This window comes from Hylobates moloch, unplaced genomic scaffold, assembly GCF_009828535.3.
Source record: "Hylobates moloch isolate HMO894 unplaced genomic scaffold, HMol_V3 SCAFFOLD_11, whole genome shotgun sequence".
NCBI lineage: Eukaryota > Metazoa > Chordata > Mammalia > Primates > Hylobatidae > Hylobates > Hylobates moloch.
In genome coordinates this window covers 96,522,190-96,540,043 of record NW_026652286.1, presented here as the reverse complement: position 1 = coordinate 96,540,043, position 17,854 = coordinate 96,522,190, and the positions used below count along the sequence as shown (strand labels likewise).

General features: G+C 44.2%; 1 protein-coding gene across 4 annotated transcripts; it reads left to right on the top strand.

The window, feature by feature from the left end:
- The first annotated feature begins 50 nt into the window (after positions 1-50).
- Positions 51-17,719, top strand: ZNF202 (zinc finger protein 202). Of its 4 annotated transcripts, XM_032167772.2 has the most exons (10): positions 51-169; positions 1,176-1,295; positions 1,476-1,589; positions 2,153-2,263; positions 10,663-11,161; positions 11,824-12,034; positions 12,420-12,508; positions 13,368-13,497; positions 14,034-14,153; positions 14,637-17,283. In XM_032167772.2, the coding sequence occupies exons 5-10, from the start codon at positions 10,760-10,762 to the stop codon at positions 15,629-15,631; spliced, it is 1,947 nt and encodes a 648-aa protein (XP_032023663.1). In that variant the 5' UTR covers positions 51-169; positions 1,176-1,295; positions 1,476-1,589; positions 2,153-2,263; positions 10,663-10,759; the 3' UTR covers positions 15,632-17,283. The 4 variants fall into 4 exon arrangements, with proteins under 4 accessions (XP_032023663.1, XP_032023662.1, XP_058302804.1 ...); XM_058446821.1 differs by lacking the exons at positions 51-169; positions 2,153-2,263 and having other exon boundaries at positions 949-1,295; XM_032167771.2 differs by lacking the exons at positions 1,176-1,295; positions 1,476-1,589; positions 2,153-2,263 and having other exon boundaries at positions 58-169; positions 14,637-17,719.
- The last annotated feature ends 135 nt before the right edge of the window (positions 17,720-17,854 follow it).

The window sequence follows — 17,854 nt, the reverse complement described above, 5'->3', positions numbered from 1 at the left end:
GCTCTGGGAGAAGGCAGGGCGAGCGATCGCTTCCGGTTCCGGGCGCAAAGGCCCCACGTGTTCCGACCCGCTAGGCCCCGCGCGGCTCGGATCCGGAGGCGCTGTTTCGGTCGGGAGTGGATGGGAGAGAAGCCGGGGCAGGGGAGGAGCCGCCGGAGCTGTCGGAGCCGTGAGTCCTGAGTGGGCTGGGCCGGGCCGGGCTGGACCGGGCCAGACCAGATCGGGCAGAGCCGGGCAGGGCGGGGAGGAGGGGGAGGGACCGGAGACCCCGCCCCCCAGAGTCTGGGGAAATCGCCGTGTCCTGGGGAAGGGGTGGCGGCGGTGTACTGAGGGTGCCGAGACGTTGTGGTCTCTGTGTTTCCTGGTGGCCGGAGCCAGTATCTCCGGGGACACGGATGGCGCTCCAGGCTTCCCTTCCTTTCCAGCCACCGCCCTCCGCCCCCTCCTGGGGCCTGCAGAAATGTAGTTAGACCGTACCTCGTACCTCCTAACGCTTCCGCGCCACCTGTTTCCCCCCGGAACCGAGGGAGGAGTGGTCTAGGTCCCTTTATTTTCCGCGGCCTATTCTCACCCTTCCTCTCCGATTGCTTAAGATCATCTCCGCGGGCTCCTTGCCCCGGCTAGCCCCATCTCCTTACACAACCAAGCCCCCCTCAGCTCCCCAGCACACACTCAGATACACTCACCCGTGATCTTATCACCTGTGATGATAGTAGTCCTTGGCGTCCATTTGGCCAGGGGCTTTTCAGCTGCCACTGTGACAGACCGTGAGGTTCCCCTCAAGCCAGTAGCTGCTGTCTCCACTTGCAACTTTCCTCTCCTCCCACTCCTAACAGCCAGTTGTGGCACCTCTTCTCAGCACCAGCGTTACTTTTAGCAGTAGCATACCTACTTCTTGAGTGTCTTGATTAAAAGTTTGTGTGCCATGGATAGGCTGTGTTCCTTCAGAAAGGTGTCAGTCTAATTTTTGTTTTTCTGAACAATGAATGTTCTCATCTTCTAGGCGCTTTGATAACCCTGTCTGCCTTGGAATCTGTACTGACCTCCCCAGAGGGAGACTCTTAGACCCAGCCTTTCTTGAATAACCTTGGTCCTGGGGAGCAGCGCCGGATCCCAGGCTCTCACTTAGAGGCTTAGCTTAGAACTGTCGCTTTTTCTCTATCCACGCTCTGCAGGTGACACCCAGGGCAGCTACACTCAGAAGCCACAAGGAATGCTAGTGGAGCCCCTCATCCCTCCCAGCTTCTCTTCCAAGCTGCCCCGTGGGGCTTGATCCAGGAAGCTACTTCAGAAAGGTTGTGGGATAGCCTGGGAGGTTTGTTGGTGGGAAGCGTGTGAACGCGGAGCAGTCTTGGATAACTTTCTGCTGTTACTATCTAGCATAAGAGGGTGGGCAGGGTTGGCGAGAGGACAGGAATTTTTCCTCCTAGGACCAAACGCCTGGGATTCATAATCTTTCACCCTTTCTCCTCCAGCTATACCCTTTTTGTACTCTGTATATACTATATTGCAGTAGACAATCATTCCAAGGGTACAACAAGGTTTACTACAATGTGAGGGACTCAGCCATTGCAAATTGTACAGATGAGGTAAGTTACAGGTTTACATTTTTTTTTCCCCAGTAAATTTGGCACAGATTTAAAATGTGAAACAGTTTTAGACCCCTTGTTTTTGCTGTTCTCTCACCAGCAAACCCTTTAGTTTGGCCAGCAATGGCTTTCTGCATGAACTTCAGATTTACTTCATTTGCTGGGTGGTGGTTCTCAAACTTACTATAAGCACCTGAAGGGCTTGTTAAACGCATGTTGCTGGGGCCCACCCCTAGAGTTTCTGGTAATAGGTCTGTGCTGGGTCTTGAGAATTTGTACTTCTAACGAGGCTCAGGTACTGATGCTGCAGATCTGGGTTCTTCACTTTGAGAACAACTACCTTTTGGCCAAATGTGATATACATATTGCAGTAGGTTGAGGTTCAGAATACCTTTGTTTGAGTACTTCTGTGTTGGAAACTAGTAATCTGATCTTTTATAGATAATCACTTAAGTCTGAGAATTTTGTTTGCAAAATTAAGAAAGCGTACTTAAAAAAACTGAATGCTATATGCCAAATTTGAGGTGAAATATTGATTTTGATTTTCTTAATTCTCTTGATAGGGGCTTCACGTTTTGATCATATATATTACACCTGTATTCTGGGCTTTTGCTGTGAATTCCTAGTATTGCTAAAATCCTGCTATTTCTTAACTACCTGTTAAGTTCCTCAAGGTCAGAGCTTCTGCTTTTTTTATCTTTCTCTGCCCAGCACCTTGAATAGTGTGGGACACATAATTGACGCTCAGTAGATATTTGTTTATTGAACTCCATCCCTTGTCCTCCTCCCCTCTTGATGTTTTTCTCCACTGACCGTATGCTACACAGTAAAGCAGAGCATGATTATGCCACCTGATTACCCCCAAGAGATTGGAATAAATGCCAATGCCAAATTCCTACAGCTATCCCTATGAATGGTTTATTACCCAGGAGCCCTGACACTGGCTGATTTCTGAATTTTCAGTGCTTCTGTAATATATACAAGTTGGGGGAGGAGAAATAGAAAGCTTAAACTCAATGTGCATTTATTGAATACCTTTTCTACTAAGGGCTTGACAAAGTGGGAATATAAAAATGAATAAGGAGACCCTTGCTCTCGAGGGCAGGGCTCACAGTGGGAAGACAGACGTTAAGCCATGCCCACGACAAGAATAACTTCTGAGATTCCTTCTTTGGATCATGATTTAGTCTTCAGTGGAAACCTGGTACTCCTCAGATTCCTCTGGTTCAACAGGCGGGGATCCCATCCTTTATCATCTCCTCAAATGCTAAGGGAGCCTTGAGCAAAAAGCCGGGAGGAAGTCATCTAGACATGAAACGGGGTATCCACACAGGGTGTGTTAATGACAAAGCTAAAAACATAGCAAATGACTTTTGAATTTACTGCCGTTATGAATTATCTATAGCAGCACCTCAGGTCAGCTCTATTATATATGTTATTGTGTTATTTCCCATTAAATGATGGTTCCTCTGACTATCTGATTGGCATTGACTATGTTCGTTGTAGGAATTGCATACATCTAGTTTAACTCTGGCTGTCAAATGAGAGCAGTTGCTCTCATCAGGATGGGTGTCAGGTTTGATGTCCCATCCTTTTCCTGCTTCAGGTTAATTTGTGATGTTCTGTTTTAAATTGAGGCATATAGCTTGACCTCCTTTATTTAGGCCAGTAACTGCTCTGGGGTAGTTTTCCTGAAGGTTAAAAAGCCTAGCTTCATGATGGAGGTTAACCAACATGACCATGATGGCCAGGTGTATAAATCTGGCATCTTAAAAATCTGTGTTTGAGGCTGGGTGCAGTGGCTCACACCTGTAATCGTAACACTTTGGGAGGCCAAAGCTGGCAGATCACTTGAGCCCAGGTATTTGAGACCAGCCTGGGCAACATGGCAAGACCCTGTCTCTACAAAAAATTTAAAAATTAGCTGGGCATGGTGGCATGTGCTATAGTCCCAGATACTTAGGAGGCTGGGGTGGGAGGATGGCCTGAACCTGGGAGGCAGCGATTGCAGTGAGTTGTGATCTTGCCACTGCACTCCAGTCTTAGCAACAGAAAAAACCCTATCTCAAAACTTAAAAATCTGTATTTGGCCCCTAGCCCTCCTCAGCTCTTGAGTAAATCTCAGCATCCTAGGCTGATACATTATGGCCCAAATATTCAATAGAGTTGCTGTATATCCTTGTTCCTCTCAAAACCCCTCCTCATCACCATCAAAAAGCTGGTTCAGTTCTCTACCTTTAGATAAAGAATCATCCCAAGACAACATGAGCTGCTGTGACTTGTCCAAGATGACACCTCTTTACCATGTAGAGCAGGGGACAGAACACAGGTCACCCTTCCCCGAAGTCAGCTATATACTGTTTAACATCGCCTCCTAGGCCTGCCATATATAACCATCAAAAACATTTTAGTTTAGAATAAAGTGAATTGTTACAATTTTTATTTTTCATTTTTGTATTTACATTTACTCTCGATGACATGTTTATTCCCACCTAATATCTTGAGGCTAACCACAAAATCTGTAGCATTTCCAGGCAGAAGATACTTGTGACTTCCCCGTACCACCCACTACATACTTGACCTCTTTGTCTTTCTTCCTGTCTTCCCTTTCTCTATACCTTACTGTCTTTCTTTGGAACCTATTGTAACAAGTTTTGAGCCATTTCTCCCCTTGCTACTCAAATATCACTGTTACGAAGGGGGAAAAAAAAACTTAAGTGGCAAAAATATTTTACAGAAACAGTTTTAAACATGTTTTGAAGCATACTGGTCATGTGTTAGAAGGCCAAAAGCCAGGGAATTCTTTCCCTTTCATTCATTCTGCCGTCTAGGTTAAGTTTTCGTAGGACTTCTTGGTACACTGAGTTTGCCTCAGATTGTCTCCTGCCAGTTACAGGGAGTGGAGAGGACTTTGATATATTGGTAATTAGAAGCATTGCTGATACGGTCTTCGGTGGGAGAACGTGTGTTTAAGGATCCTTCTCATCTGTATTCCAACATTTTCATTTAATCCTACTTCATAAGTGCCTCCAAAGCAAGGAGTGTTTTTTTGGTTTAGCATGGTTTCTTTGATATAATAGACAGACCAAGATTTTCCTTATGCCATCTTTTTTTTGTAATTATGATGAAATAAAGAACTGTTTGCTTGTTTATCATTTAAATCTTGCCTTCTTCCCAAAAGGATTTCAAATAGCTTGAAGGAAAATGAATAAAATATATTGAGCACCCACCCTATGCCAGACTCTATACTGAAGGATTTCTATAGGTTATTTCATTTACTCCTTAAAACAACCACATGAGATAGGTAGTATTAGCCGCATTTTTGAGGATAAGACTGAGGCTTAGGGAAATTGTGTTACAAGGCTAATAAGTGAGGTCAGGGATTCAAACCCAGAGTGCCAAGGCCACTAACCGTTACGTGGAAAGCTTAGATAAGCGCTTGTATATAGGACAATTAAGAATAAAAGAATATCTCTATTAGAAGGATTGTACTGGGCTAATCTTTCGTTTTAAAGAACAGCGGCAGCATTGGAAAAGAGTGGTTAACAGTTTTTATTAGTCGATTTCTATTCTAGAACACTAAGAGGAGCTGTTGACAGGCCCTGGTTAGCCCCAGCAAGTAGTCATATTAAAATTCCCAAATTATAGGCCTGCATTAAGGTATAAAATAAGAATGGGGACTGGAAGGGATATAAATATCTGCTAAATATAATAATTTCAGTTCTGATCACTGTTTTCTTCTGAAGATTATTTGCCAGTAAATAGGCAGATCACTGTCTCTCCTTTAGGTTGACAGTGTATGATACAGACTTTTTCATTTAGGGTCCAGAAAGATCACCCTAGCTAATAGCATTTTAAGGTAGAGAACTAGATATTCTTTCATTGCCTGTGGTTTTCTGTTCTTGTAAGAGAATTGAGCTTGGGTCTTCACTGCCACGTGACACCTTCAGATAAGGGGCAAAGACAGCTGGCCTGAGGATTGTACAAAGGTCTTACCTTGATAGCTCCTCTCCAATCCTATGCATCCTAGGAACACTCAAGACACTAGGTTGTATCTTTGCAGATACGGTTTTAGTGTCTTCTGGAACCAAGTCTCTTACTTAATCCTGGCCTGGTTTCATATTCTCTCTATTGTATTCTCTCTATAGTTTTTATCTTACTCTGGAACTCTTCCAAGGACAGACATTGAAGAAAGGTATTAGAATAGCAAAAGCAACAAATTGCAAGGTATACTTGTGGCATAGCACATCCCATTAATTATAGAATAAAAACACAACATCTGTTTTCTGCCTCTAATATTAATACTTGACATTTGCACAACACATTTGAGTTCATAAAGGTCTCACATCTCAGATAATCACTGAGTTAGGAGACTGGTTATCTGCAGAGGGCTTTATCCTTTACAAGGGCTCTTGTGTATGTTACTTCACAAAACCCTCAGGGAAGCTCCAGTTTCTTGGGGATCTGGGGCCGGGACGTACATCTTTGGATACTCAGTTTGGTGCTGTGCTCAGCACTGCTGTACCTCCTATTCATTTCCCATCTCTTACCCCACAAAGACTCCTTCCTTCAGTTCTTCAATTGCTGATCTGTTTTCCTTCGTCTTCCTAGACTGCCAAAGTAAATGCAAAACAAGCACCAGAAATCTCAGCTTGTGATTTCTGAAGGGCATTTTTAAATGGCAAATTTGGTGTGGCACTGTTATATGTTCTTTTTTCTTTGGAGAGCAAAGCCCTTTGAGAGAGCAGGAACTCTTCTGGCAATGCATACGTTGTAGGATCCATACTGTGGAATCTCTTGTACCTAGTGCTGCGTGAAAACAATGAGGATTCCAAGTCTACTTCACTGGACGTCGGTTCTCAAACTTCTAAGATACTAGAAGTCCTTTTATTAAGCCAAAAGACCCTATGTATTAATTCTGTCTTCCAGGGGTAGGAGTTGGGGTGGGGGTTGGAAAGCTTTGTCTGGATAAATAATCAGTATTGTAGTTCCATTTATTTGATGTCTGATTTTGTGCTTATTAAAATTGATTTAAATCCTCATGGAAAATGATTTTTTTTTTTTTTCAAATGCCCAGTGTTGTGTGACTTGCATTTGGATTATTCCCGGTACAACCTGAAGATTCCTTGTGATGAGTTGTGGTTCCATCACCTTGGGAACCACTGAGAGAATTCTGTTTTACTCACAATCCAAACAATAAATGTTTTTTTTCCCTATGTATGCCTTTATCCAGCACACAGTTTGCTAGACTTATGGATGAATATGGGTTAATATGACATGGTATCTATCCTTCTGGAAACAGACTTTTAAAACCTTACTAAGCATTCTCTGCATTCATCAGATATGAAGTGAGTGCCTGGTGTGTGCCAGGCATCGAGCTGGGCACAGCATATCCCTGCCCTCAGAGCTTTACAGTCCAGTCAGTTCAACAGAAGATGAACAATTTTGATGACACAAAAAATAGACACATGTGCATGCTGTGGTAGGGGGAGATACAAGTTCCTGTGGAAGCATCATCTGGGAGGACCAGGGGAGGCATCTTGGAAAAACTGAGATCTGAAAGATGGATAGAGTTAACCACATGAAGAGAGTGGAGAAGGGTACTTCACACAAGGTGAACAGCATCAGGAAAGCCCGGGGAGGGTATAGAAAAGAAAGAACAGTAATTCTTGCAGTGGCTTTCAATGGGAGTGGCAGTCATGGAAGGAAGGAGAGGTAGCAGGGACCAGGTTTTGAAGGGCTTTGTGTATCACATTTTAAGAAGCTTAAATTTTAACCTAAGGTCACTGGGAAGCCACTGGCAGATTTTGTATGTTAGGAAGTTCACCACTCACCTACTTGGAGTATTGCAGGTGGAGCTAATGTGGATGGGCCTCCTGCCCATTATTAAATCCTGTTCCTGTCAGGAACAGGACAGCCCATGCTGTCTCTCCCTGTGTGTCTGTCTCTCTCTCTCTGTCTCTCTCAAAAGCTAAAGGAAGGCACATAGGTTCCAGAAGGAAAAAGAAGTAACCACTAGTGGCCCAGTGAGATTCCAAACCAAAATAAGGTTTCTAGGGATTGAGCTTTTAATACTGGTACTCCAACAGGGAGATAGGACTTGGGAAGCTGACACTGTGTCAAAGTTACAGAATTAAGCAGCCTGCAAACCTGGACCTTTGAAAATCTTCCTGCTGACCCAGGAAAAGTGCAAGGAAGTAGGTTCTGCAGAACCTTGGGTAGGCCAAACATTACTTGAAGGCATCGGTCTAAATAATACACAAATACATTATTCAGGAACACCCTGAGAAATTAACATAAAAACTGATTTGGCCAGGCGTGGTGGCTCAGCCTTTGGTAACAGTGCTTTGGGAGGCCAAGGTTGGAAAATCACCTGAGGCCAGGAGTTCCAGGCTGTAGTGAGCTATGATTGCACTACTGCACTCCAGCCTGGGCAACAGAGGGAGAGTCTTAAAGAAGCAAACTGTTCAAGATCATTGAAACCATTAGCACTTAGGAAGAAACAAATGAAATTACATTCAAGGGGCTCACATTTAAATCCAGGGCTCTCAGGACTCCCAAAGTAAAAAGATGGGCATACAATAAAAAATTACAAGCCACTTGAGAAAAAAATAAATCACCATGAGGTAGAGATAGCAGAGGAAAAATTACACATGAAGATCTAGGAATTAGGGAGCTAACCAAAATAGACTATAAAAGTATGTTGCAAGTGATTGAGGATAATGAAAAAAAATGTCATAAGAGCATGAATTAAAAGGGTTTTGAGAAAGAAAATAATATGGTCATTGACTATAAACTCATTTGATGGGCAACAACAGATGAGACACAGCTATTAACAGTGGATCGATAACCTTGAATGTGGATGTGAGGCAATTGTAGTATAGCACAGAAAGATTGAGAAATGATGGAGCCCTTAAGCTGCTTGCGGACACTGGTCTGGAGGGGGACAGGACCAAGAAAACCAGTTATGGAGGTTGAACTAAGTCATCTCTCCAATGTATCAGTGCCTGTTACGTGCCAGTGCTGTTAAGGAGCAGAGGATATTGTAATTTTTTTTTTTTACAGTTCCTAGTAATACCTTCTAGTGGGTGATAATGGCTCAACTGGGGGAATGGCAGTAGAGATGAAGAGATGGATGGATTTGAAAGACATTTTTTAGAAGTTGGAATTAACAGGATATGGTGAATAATCAAAAGATAGTAAAAGCATAATGGAGGAAACAATGGTTCTTCCTGTTACAATAGGAAGAAGCTTTGGAGTAGAGTTTTATTCATTTTAAATGCATTTATTGTGCACTTTATTATAGGTATTGGAGATTGATGGAAAATAGTCCCTGACTTCAAAGAGTTTCACAGGAAAGATAAGCGATGGCTATGTAATATGACCGATACTGGGATAGAGAGGTGCCCAGGTCGCTACGGGAGGACTTAGGTGATTTCTAACCATGTCTAAGAGTAGGAGAAATGGGATCAAAGAAAACATCTCAGAAGACATGAAGCCTGAGCTTATGTCTTGAAAAATTTAAAGTTTAATCTAACCAAGGATAAACAATCAGAAGAAACAGCATATTCAAAAGCTAAGGAACATGGGACTCTTGTGTGCTTTGCATGTACACACGTGTGTGTGTGTGTGTGTGTGTGTGTGTGTGTGTGTGTGTGTCTGAAAGGATTGGAGAGGAGGGCGAAGAGAATAACAAGATGAACGTCAACCTAATGTAGAATGTTTGAAGTTTGTATTTCACTGAACAAGACAGTGGGGAGTGATGGAAGGATCTTAGATAGGAAAGGGACATGAGCACATTTGCCAAGAGAGCTCGTTCTGGTCATAGTGGGAACATGAAGGTGACAAATCTGGAGGCAGGTAGCTCACATTTGGAGGCAGCTGCAGTCATCCAGATGAGAAGTGAGAGGGACCTAAGCTGTAAATTGTGGGAATAAAGACAAGACCCGTTAAAAAGAAAGAGAACACACCATGAAGCGTGGAAAGGGGAAGGGTGGAGAGTAGTCTATGCAGAAGGAACAACCTTCAAAAAGACATGGAGGACTGAAAAGGCACCCTGTTGTCGGGAGATCAGCAATGCATTTTTTATAACCAGGTGATACAGGGAAAAGGTAGGATCTGAAGCTTGAAAAATAGATTGGGGGCTGATTGTAAAGAGCTTCGTGTCATTCCCAGGATTTTGGAACTGATTTTACTAACATGAAAAAGGTTTTGTTTTAAAATATTGAGGAATATAGTTGGAACTATAATTTAGAAAGATAATAGCTGGTGCCATCACCCTTCTAAGCAAAGATAGTAATACGTTTAATGCTCGTAGGCTTTAGTAATACATTTAATCCTTATAGTAAGCCTATTAGATGAAAACCATTATTATCTCCCTTCTATAGACAGAGAAACCAGCATAAGGAGAATGAGAACTTGCCTATGGTCCTACTCTGGAAATACCTAGTAAGCGACAGAGCCAGGATTCAAACCCAGGCAGCTCAACTCCAGAACTTTCGCTCATAACCTTACACACCTCCCTCATGGTTGGTGTTTCTCAACCATGGATACACATTCGAACTGCATGTAGCATCTCTAAACATACAGTTACCTGGATTGACTGAATCAGAGTGTCTGAAAAATGATGTGTGATACTATGTTTTGCAAAACCTCCACAGGTAATTCTGTTGCACTTTGCTTATAGTTGAGTACTGCAGGGATCTCAGGAAGTTAGAGCAGCAGTCCAGGCAGGAGATGATGAAGGCTCAAACTAAAACGGTCTGTAGGAAGGAAGAGGAGGGAACCGATTTGGAGGCTTAAGCGGTGGAATTGGCAGTATTCATGAAATGGAAATGCAGTATTTTCTTGTGGAGTATGAACCTTGCCTAGGAAAGGGAGTAGAGGACCATACCTTTAGTTGTGAATTATCCTCTCCCAACTGGATCTGTTGATTTACGGCTATGGAGGTTGGGGAAAAGAGGATTTAACCATTTGAAGAAGTTTGTGTAGAGGATTATGATTGAACTCAGACAGTTGTCCTTGTGTATAGTTTCATGCTTATACTCTTGTTTGTCTTTACTTCTCTATCCAGGGCCCTTGGAAGAAAATCCTCGCTGTGTCCAGGCTGAGGCTGGGGGCTAATGACAGCGTGAGCTCTAGATGGTGTGAGACCACCCCAAAGCCAAGAAATGGCTACAGCCGTGGAACCAGAGGACCAGGATCTTTGGGAAGAGGAGGGAATTCTGATGGTGAAACTGGAAGATGATTTCACCTGTCGGCCAGAGTCTGTCTTACAGAGGGATGACCCAGTGCTGGAAACCTCCCACCAGAACTTCCGACGCTTCCGCTACCAGGAAGCAGCAAGCCCTAGAGAAGCTCTCATCAGACTCCGAGAACTTTGTCACCAGTGGCTGAGACCAGAGAGGAGGACAAAAGAGCAGATCCTAGAGCTGCTTGTGCTGGAACAATTTCTTACCGTCCTGCCTGGAGAACTACAGAGCTGGGTGCGGGGCCAACGGCCAGAAAGTGGCGAGGAGGCAGTGACGCTGGTGGAGGGTTTGCAGAAACAACCCAGGAGACCAAGGCGGTGGGTGAGGAGGGGGAGTCCTGATCTGTGTGATGTGGAGGGGGACTATTTGCTAGAAGACTGGATTTGGGGGGAGGGCTTGCAGGATCCCCATAAATTATTAGTGGGCTCTGCCCTTGGGTTGCTCATAGATCCATGAGCCCCGTGGATTAGAGGAATGTGTGTGTATGAATGTGACTTTCTGGATTTTGGAACACCTGTGTAGGGACCATCTGAGGGGTCTCAGGCACCAAAGGGTTATGGCTTTGGTTTTCCCTTCTTTGAATGTTGAGCCTTGGGTTCCTGGAGAGGAGAATTTTGTGACTTCCTCAAAGGTTCTTGTAGATCCCCAGTCACAGATCCCCCTTCCTGGCTGGTCAGCTAGGGAAACAGGCAGCAAGGAGAGCTGCAGGTGGGACAGGTGGAGATGGGAAGAAGCCTTGGGTGACAGGGGCCAAGGCTGGGGGCGGTGAGAGAGCAGTGCAGGCCTGCGCATCCCCTGCCTTGTCGTGGGGAGGATAACCTTCAGCTCCTCCTTGCCTGCTCCATTGGAACTGGAGTTTCCCCTCCTTGTCTGGGTCCCTCTGGGAGTGTTTTCTTTAGGCATCTTCTCCTAAAATAAGCTCCCATGACAACCAAGAACTTCCTCCTGACTCCATGGTGACTGGAAGTTGGAATTATTCCCAGGTGACTGTCCATGTTCACGGTCAGGAAGTCCTGTCAGAGGAGACGGTGCATTTAGGAGCGGAGCCTGAGTCACCTAGTGAGCTGCAGGATCCTGTGCAAAGCTCGACCCCCGAGCAGTCTCCTGAGGAAACCACACAGAGCCCAGATCTGGGGGCACCGGCAGAGCAGCGTCCACACCAGGAAGAGGAGCTCCAGACCCTGCAGGAGAGCGGTGGGAAGCCTCAGCAGAAAGGGGGGATTGTGGCAGAAGGCAGGCAAGGAGGGGGGCATTTCTTCTATACCAAGGAAGCTGGGTAGACTGCATGGAAAGAAATCACAGAATCCAGGATGTCAAGAGGAGACAGTACCGCCAGCTAGAGTCCCCCATAAACAGGGCCAAGCTTAGATAGCAGATTGTTGCTTGTTCTCTTGGCATTCTGATGGTCTCATAGGTGATGGGATTGGGATATGGGAGCTACCCTTAGGCCAGTTTCTTGGTTGCCATAATAGAAAGGGTAGGGCCACCTTCCTAACAAAGATGGTGGGGGATGCCCAGATTTTTGCCCATTATTGGGGCATGCTGCATATTACTGATCTTTGCCTTCTTTTCTTCATAGAGGTCCCAGTGCCCCAGGACCCAGACCTTCCTGCAGAGAGGAGCTCTGGAGACTCAGAGATGGTTGCTCTTCTTACTGCTCTATCACAGGTGTGCCGTAGTTACCTCTGTACCACAATTTGTTTGAAGAACCACTGGGCATTAGCCATACTAAACAGGTGAAGCAGGATGCACATTTACACTCTTGCCAGTTTTAAGCTCACAGTTCTGCAGGTGCCTAGAAGGGGAGGAGATAATGAGATAAATTATCATACCTTCTATTGGATCCACAGGCACCGACACCAATCTATTTGCCATTGAGTAGAAGAACTAACAAAATGGGATTATTCTGTAACACTCCAGTACAACTTCGAAGTTGTCAAATGAGGGTTTTTTAGTTTTTTTTTTTTAAAGGAATAAATTTGATAGTCATTTGTAAGTATGACAGACTGTACTGCTGAGACATTTAGGAAGTATTCACCATGATCAAAGCCCTGAAACTAAGCCATGTGGCTGGAGAAAAAGAAATAGAATTCATGTATGGTTTTAGATTGTAATCTAACTGAGGAAAAAAGTCTTGTTTTGGTTGTAGAGTATAGAAACTATTGAAAGTGATTAGAGTCGTTAGGGAAAGTTTACTAGAAAAGATGAATTTTGCAGAAATGTATGTGGCGTTAAAGTGTCAAGTAGGGAGCTGAATGATGATTTTTAAGACCTTTCCTAAATTTTAAAACAATACCTTAAAGAAGAAGAACATAAGCTGGTCCTCAGGGAAAGTGGTGGAGTTGGAGGGGGCAGGGCCAGTGCCATAGGGGACACATAGCTCCCCTGAGAATGAGTTTAAGCAGCCTGCCACTTGAGCTCCTTTCATCTCCTAGATGGAGTCTACCTATTGTATGACCTTCAACAGGGACAAAATACGAGGCTACCTGTAGCGTCACGTTTTGATGAAATCCTTATGTGGTTTCAGGGACTGGTAACGTTCAAGGATGTGGCCGTATGCTTTTCCCAGGACCAGTGGAGTGATCTGGACCCAACACAGAAAGAGTTCTATGGAGAATATGTCTTGGAAGAAGACTGTGGAATTGTAGTCTCTCTGTGTAAGGAATTTCAAGTATTCTAGAGTGTTCTAAGCCCAGAGATCTTTTTCCTGCTGGAAATTTTTTGGGGATCTTAGACCTTAGATTGTATGCAGTGAACTTCTCTTATGCCTTCCCTACCAATAAAATTGAGGGATTAGGTGAAAAATATCATGTCCTTTCAAGTAAAATATAAATGGTTGGAAATGGAAACCTCTAATAGGAAAACAAACTTGTAATATTACAGCTTTAGTGCAGAAATATTTGAAGTAAGCACATGAGTTTTAAAACAGTAAGAGTTGGAGATAATCTTTCTTGAATATGGGAAAAGAGGATAAGGTGTACAATGGTGTAATTATTGAATTGCAGGTGAAAACCACAAGAAGGCAAGAGATATGCAGTCCTTGGTTAAAAGTACACAAACTAAAGAGATGAAAGATTCATCACCTGAGCTAGCTATGTATTTGCCCCACAACCTACCAAATAGAAAAGGACTGCTCTTAACACAGGGAATTGTTGAGCCAATCGTGATATCCTATTTTCCCTCTCTTGAGCAGCATTTCCAATCCCCAGACCTGATGAGATCTCCCAGGTTAGAGAGGAAGAGCCTTGGGTCCCAGATATCCAAGAGCCTCAGGAGACTCAAGAGCCAGAAATCCTGAGTTTTACCTACACAGGTGAGGAATGACAAAAACGGTCTTACCCACCCTGAGCCGGCAGTTCCTCTAGGCAGTGCTTCTCTCTCTGTAGGGCCCCGCTCTCATGAGTTCGTCTAACATGTCAGCCAGTACTGCCTTCTCCCTCTGACAGCCATTTCTTCTGTCATTTCCCTCCTCTTTTCTCCTCCCATCATTTGTCTGATAGCAATGTAATACAAACGGGTGAAAGAAAAATGTTAACTTTTGGAATTGCAGCTATACCATTTACCGTACAATTCCCTTAAGCCCTCGATTCTCAATCTCTGCATTTGTAAAATGAAGATTATATTTGTGCATACCAAGGTTTGTTGATAGCATAACAATATGAGAAAGTGCTTGGCACAGGACAGGCATTCCATTTAGTCTTGCCATCTCAAAACCCTTTTTAAAAATCTCCCCATTGTGTAGAAGGCATTGTTGCCACTACAATGACCCCTTTTTTTCCTCTCACCTTTTCAACAGGAGATAGGAGTAAAGATGAGGAAGAGTGTCTGGAGCAGGAAGATCTGAGTTTGGAGGATATACACAGGCCTGTTTTGGGAGAACCAGAAATTCACCAGACTCCAGATTGGGAAATAGTCTTTGAGGACAATCCAGGTAGACTTAATGAAAGAAGATTTGGTACTAATATTTCTCAAGTGAATAGTTTTGTGAACCTTCGGGAAACTACACCCGTCCACCCCCTGTTAGGGAGGCATCATAACTGTTCTGTGTGTGGAAAGAGCTTCACTTGTAACTCCCACCTTGTTAGACACCTGAGGACTCACACGGGAGAGAAACCCTATAAATGTATGGAGTGTGGAAAAAGTTACACACGAAGCTCACATCTTGCCAGGCACCAAAAGGTTCACAAGATGAACGCACCTTATAAATATCCCCTAAACCGGAAGAATTTGGAAGAGACCTCCCCTTCAACCCAGGCTGAGAGAACTCCATCAGTGGAGAAGCCCTATAGATGTGATGATTGCGGAAAACACTTCCGCTGGACTTCAGACCTTGTCAGACATCAGAGGACGCATACTGGAGAAAAACCCTTCTTTTGTACTATTTGTGGCAAAAGCTTCAGCCAGAAATCTGTGTTAACAACACACCAAAGAATCCACCTGGGAGGCAAACCCTACTTGTGTGGAGAGTGTGGCGAGGACTTCAGTGAACACAGGCGGTACCTGGCGCACCGGAAGACGCACGCTGCTGAGGAGCTCTATCTCTGCAGCGAGTGCGGGCGCTGCTTCACCCACAGCGCGGCGTTCGCCAAGCACTTGAGAGGACACGCCTCAGTGAGGCCCTGCCGATGCAACGAATGTGGGAAGAGCTTCAGTCGCAGGGACCACCTTGTCAGGCATCAGAGAACACACACTGGGGAGAAACCATTCACGTGCCCTACATGTGGAAAAAGCTTCAGCAGAGGATATCACTTAATTAGGCATCAGAGGACCCACTCAGAAAAGACCTCCTAGCTAGGTCCCCATGTGAGGAGATCTGCTTTCAGCCCTCACCTAAGGGAGGTGAGGAATAGGAAAAGCCCTCTTGTCAGCCGGGAAGACCTTTTCGAGGGAGTCTCCCTGACCTGCCCAGATCTGACATCACCTCTTCCTGCAACTAAATACAAGCCTGGGCAGAACCTCTCAGCCTTCTTCTACGCCTTGAGGAGATGTTTCATCCAAAGTACAACCTGAATTGAGGCTTCTCCTTCACTGGAGTGCGCCTGCCTCTACCTCATGGGTATAAAGTAGGAGAATTAAGAGACTTAAGAGGTTGTGGTTACTATATCATCCAAAAATTAGGCTGTTACATATCCTAAAGACTGCTCAACAGCTTCAAGTTGAAAGTGGCCAAGGACAGCCCCTTAGGTTTGGGAAGGGACAAGCCTGAAGGATTCTGTCTTTAGTGGGGTCAAATCTTAAAGCACACAGCTCTGAACTCAAGACAGGAGGTTTACGTCCTGATGGCTTTGCCACACATTCACAGGATAACTGTATAGAACCCTCGCTGTCTGATTCACTTCTTACCATGCACTTTCCTTTGATGCTGAGGAGAAATGGAAGTGGGCGAAAAAATCTCAAGGCTGCTTCACGTGGACCTTGTCAAGCTGCTCCCTCCCCCAGTGTCAAATTGTTATCAGGTGCCAAACACTGCTAGAAAGAAGGGCCTAGTCAGAAGCCTCTTTCCATATGAATTTTGGTTTTGTTCTTAATATTTTTTTCTATTAAAATACTCATGCATTTAACCTTCCCATTATTCAACCAGTCTCTTGGTTTCGTCCCTAGCACTTCTACTACAAGTGAGATGGTAGCGTTTGAGTGCTTATTGAGTAAAGCATAATTCAGTTGTAATGAAATCATTCACATTCCCTCATATGCACAAGCCTACCAACCCCTTCACACCCCCCTTCACAGGGGTCGTGTGATTAAGGGGATTTGGAAACTGTCAACTTACAAAGCACTGTAACAATTACAGAATCATCATTGCCATGGGCCACTTTATTTACATGAAGACAACTGGAGAACGACTAAGACCAAATTATGGAAAATAAGAAAAAGCTGTTGCTGGCAAGATCGTCAAGACTATTCTGACACCCTGTCCCCATCATCCCTGATTGAGTACTCTGACATCACGGAAAGTGTTGAACCTGGGACCCTGAGGAATTCACCAGGAGTAAATGGCTTTCATGTATTTGTGTCGTTTGCTTTTTCTTACATGATTTTATGTTCATTTAAGAACTAAAAAGTAGCATCTCATGATGGCCCAAGGATCTCTGTTGCTGGTTAAAGGTTCCTTGGAGATGAGGCTGAATAATTATGAACCTCACCTGCTGTGATTGTGGGAGTGGCAAGAACTGGGGAGACGTCCTCCATAAGTGGAGCACAGGGTATGGGGTTAAAGCATGACAGGGAGAGTCTTCTGTGCCTGGTTTCTTCTCCTCTATCTCATAATGCATTATGGGCCAGAGGAATAGGGGAGGGTTAATAAGACTCCAACCCTAATGGCCCAACAGGGAAATTCTCATTTTGGTCGATGATATTCTGATGGACTGGTTTGGTCTTAATACCAGTCAACGATTGTCCTTCTGGAAATATACATATATGAAATAAATAAAGGTAACACTTGGCAGCCAAGTTCCCTGGTTTCTGGGACTTCCCATCTTACCCATTCCTTTTCCAGGGTTTCAGTGTCCTGATACTTCTGAGAGTGATTCATACTCAAATAGATCTGGGAGTACAGAGTATTTTTCCGTGAGGAAAGGAAGGCTTGGGATGATTAGCAGAGTCCGGTGAAATATATGCACTCTGAGGTAAGATCCAAGCCTGGAGTTTGCAGAAGATACTGTCCTAATAAGCATGCATTTCCAAACCGTGTATCTAAGCCTAAGCACAGCTTGTCCTGGGTGAAATGTCTGCCACAAAAGATAGTTTCTCCTAGCTCATACTTAACCATTTATAAAGGTTGGTAAAATACTGGCAGTGACAGAACAAATTGACTTTTTAATTTTCTTATTTGCATTATTCTGATAAATGAAAATCTGTCAGAGTTCTACATGAGGGAAAGCTTGTGAGGCTGGGCTGGTTTGTTGGAACATCAAATAGTCCTATTGCTGATCTCCCTGCAGAGTTTCATATGCCGACACTAAATCTCTGGTCCCTTTTGTAAATTACTGAATTTTCTGAGGTTCTTGGAGGGAC

Coding starts and splice junctions, on each gene's coding strand:
- ZNF202 (XM_032167771.2), top strand. CDS start 10,760: ATGGCTACAGCCGTGGAACCAGAGGACCAGGATCTTTGGGAAGAGGAG. Junction 12,035..12,419: donor CCAGACCCTGCAGGAGAGCG/GTGGGAAGCCTC, acceptor TTTTCTTCATAG/AGGTCCCAGTGCCCCAGGAC. Junction 12,509..13,367: donor TTCTTACTGCTCTATCACAG/GTGTGCCGTAGT, acceptor ATGTGGTTTCAG/GGACTGGTAACGTTCAAGGA.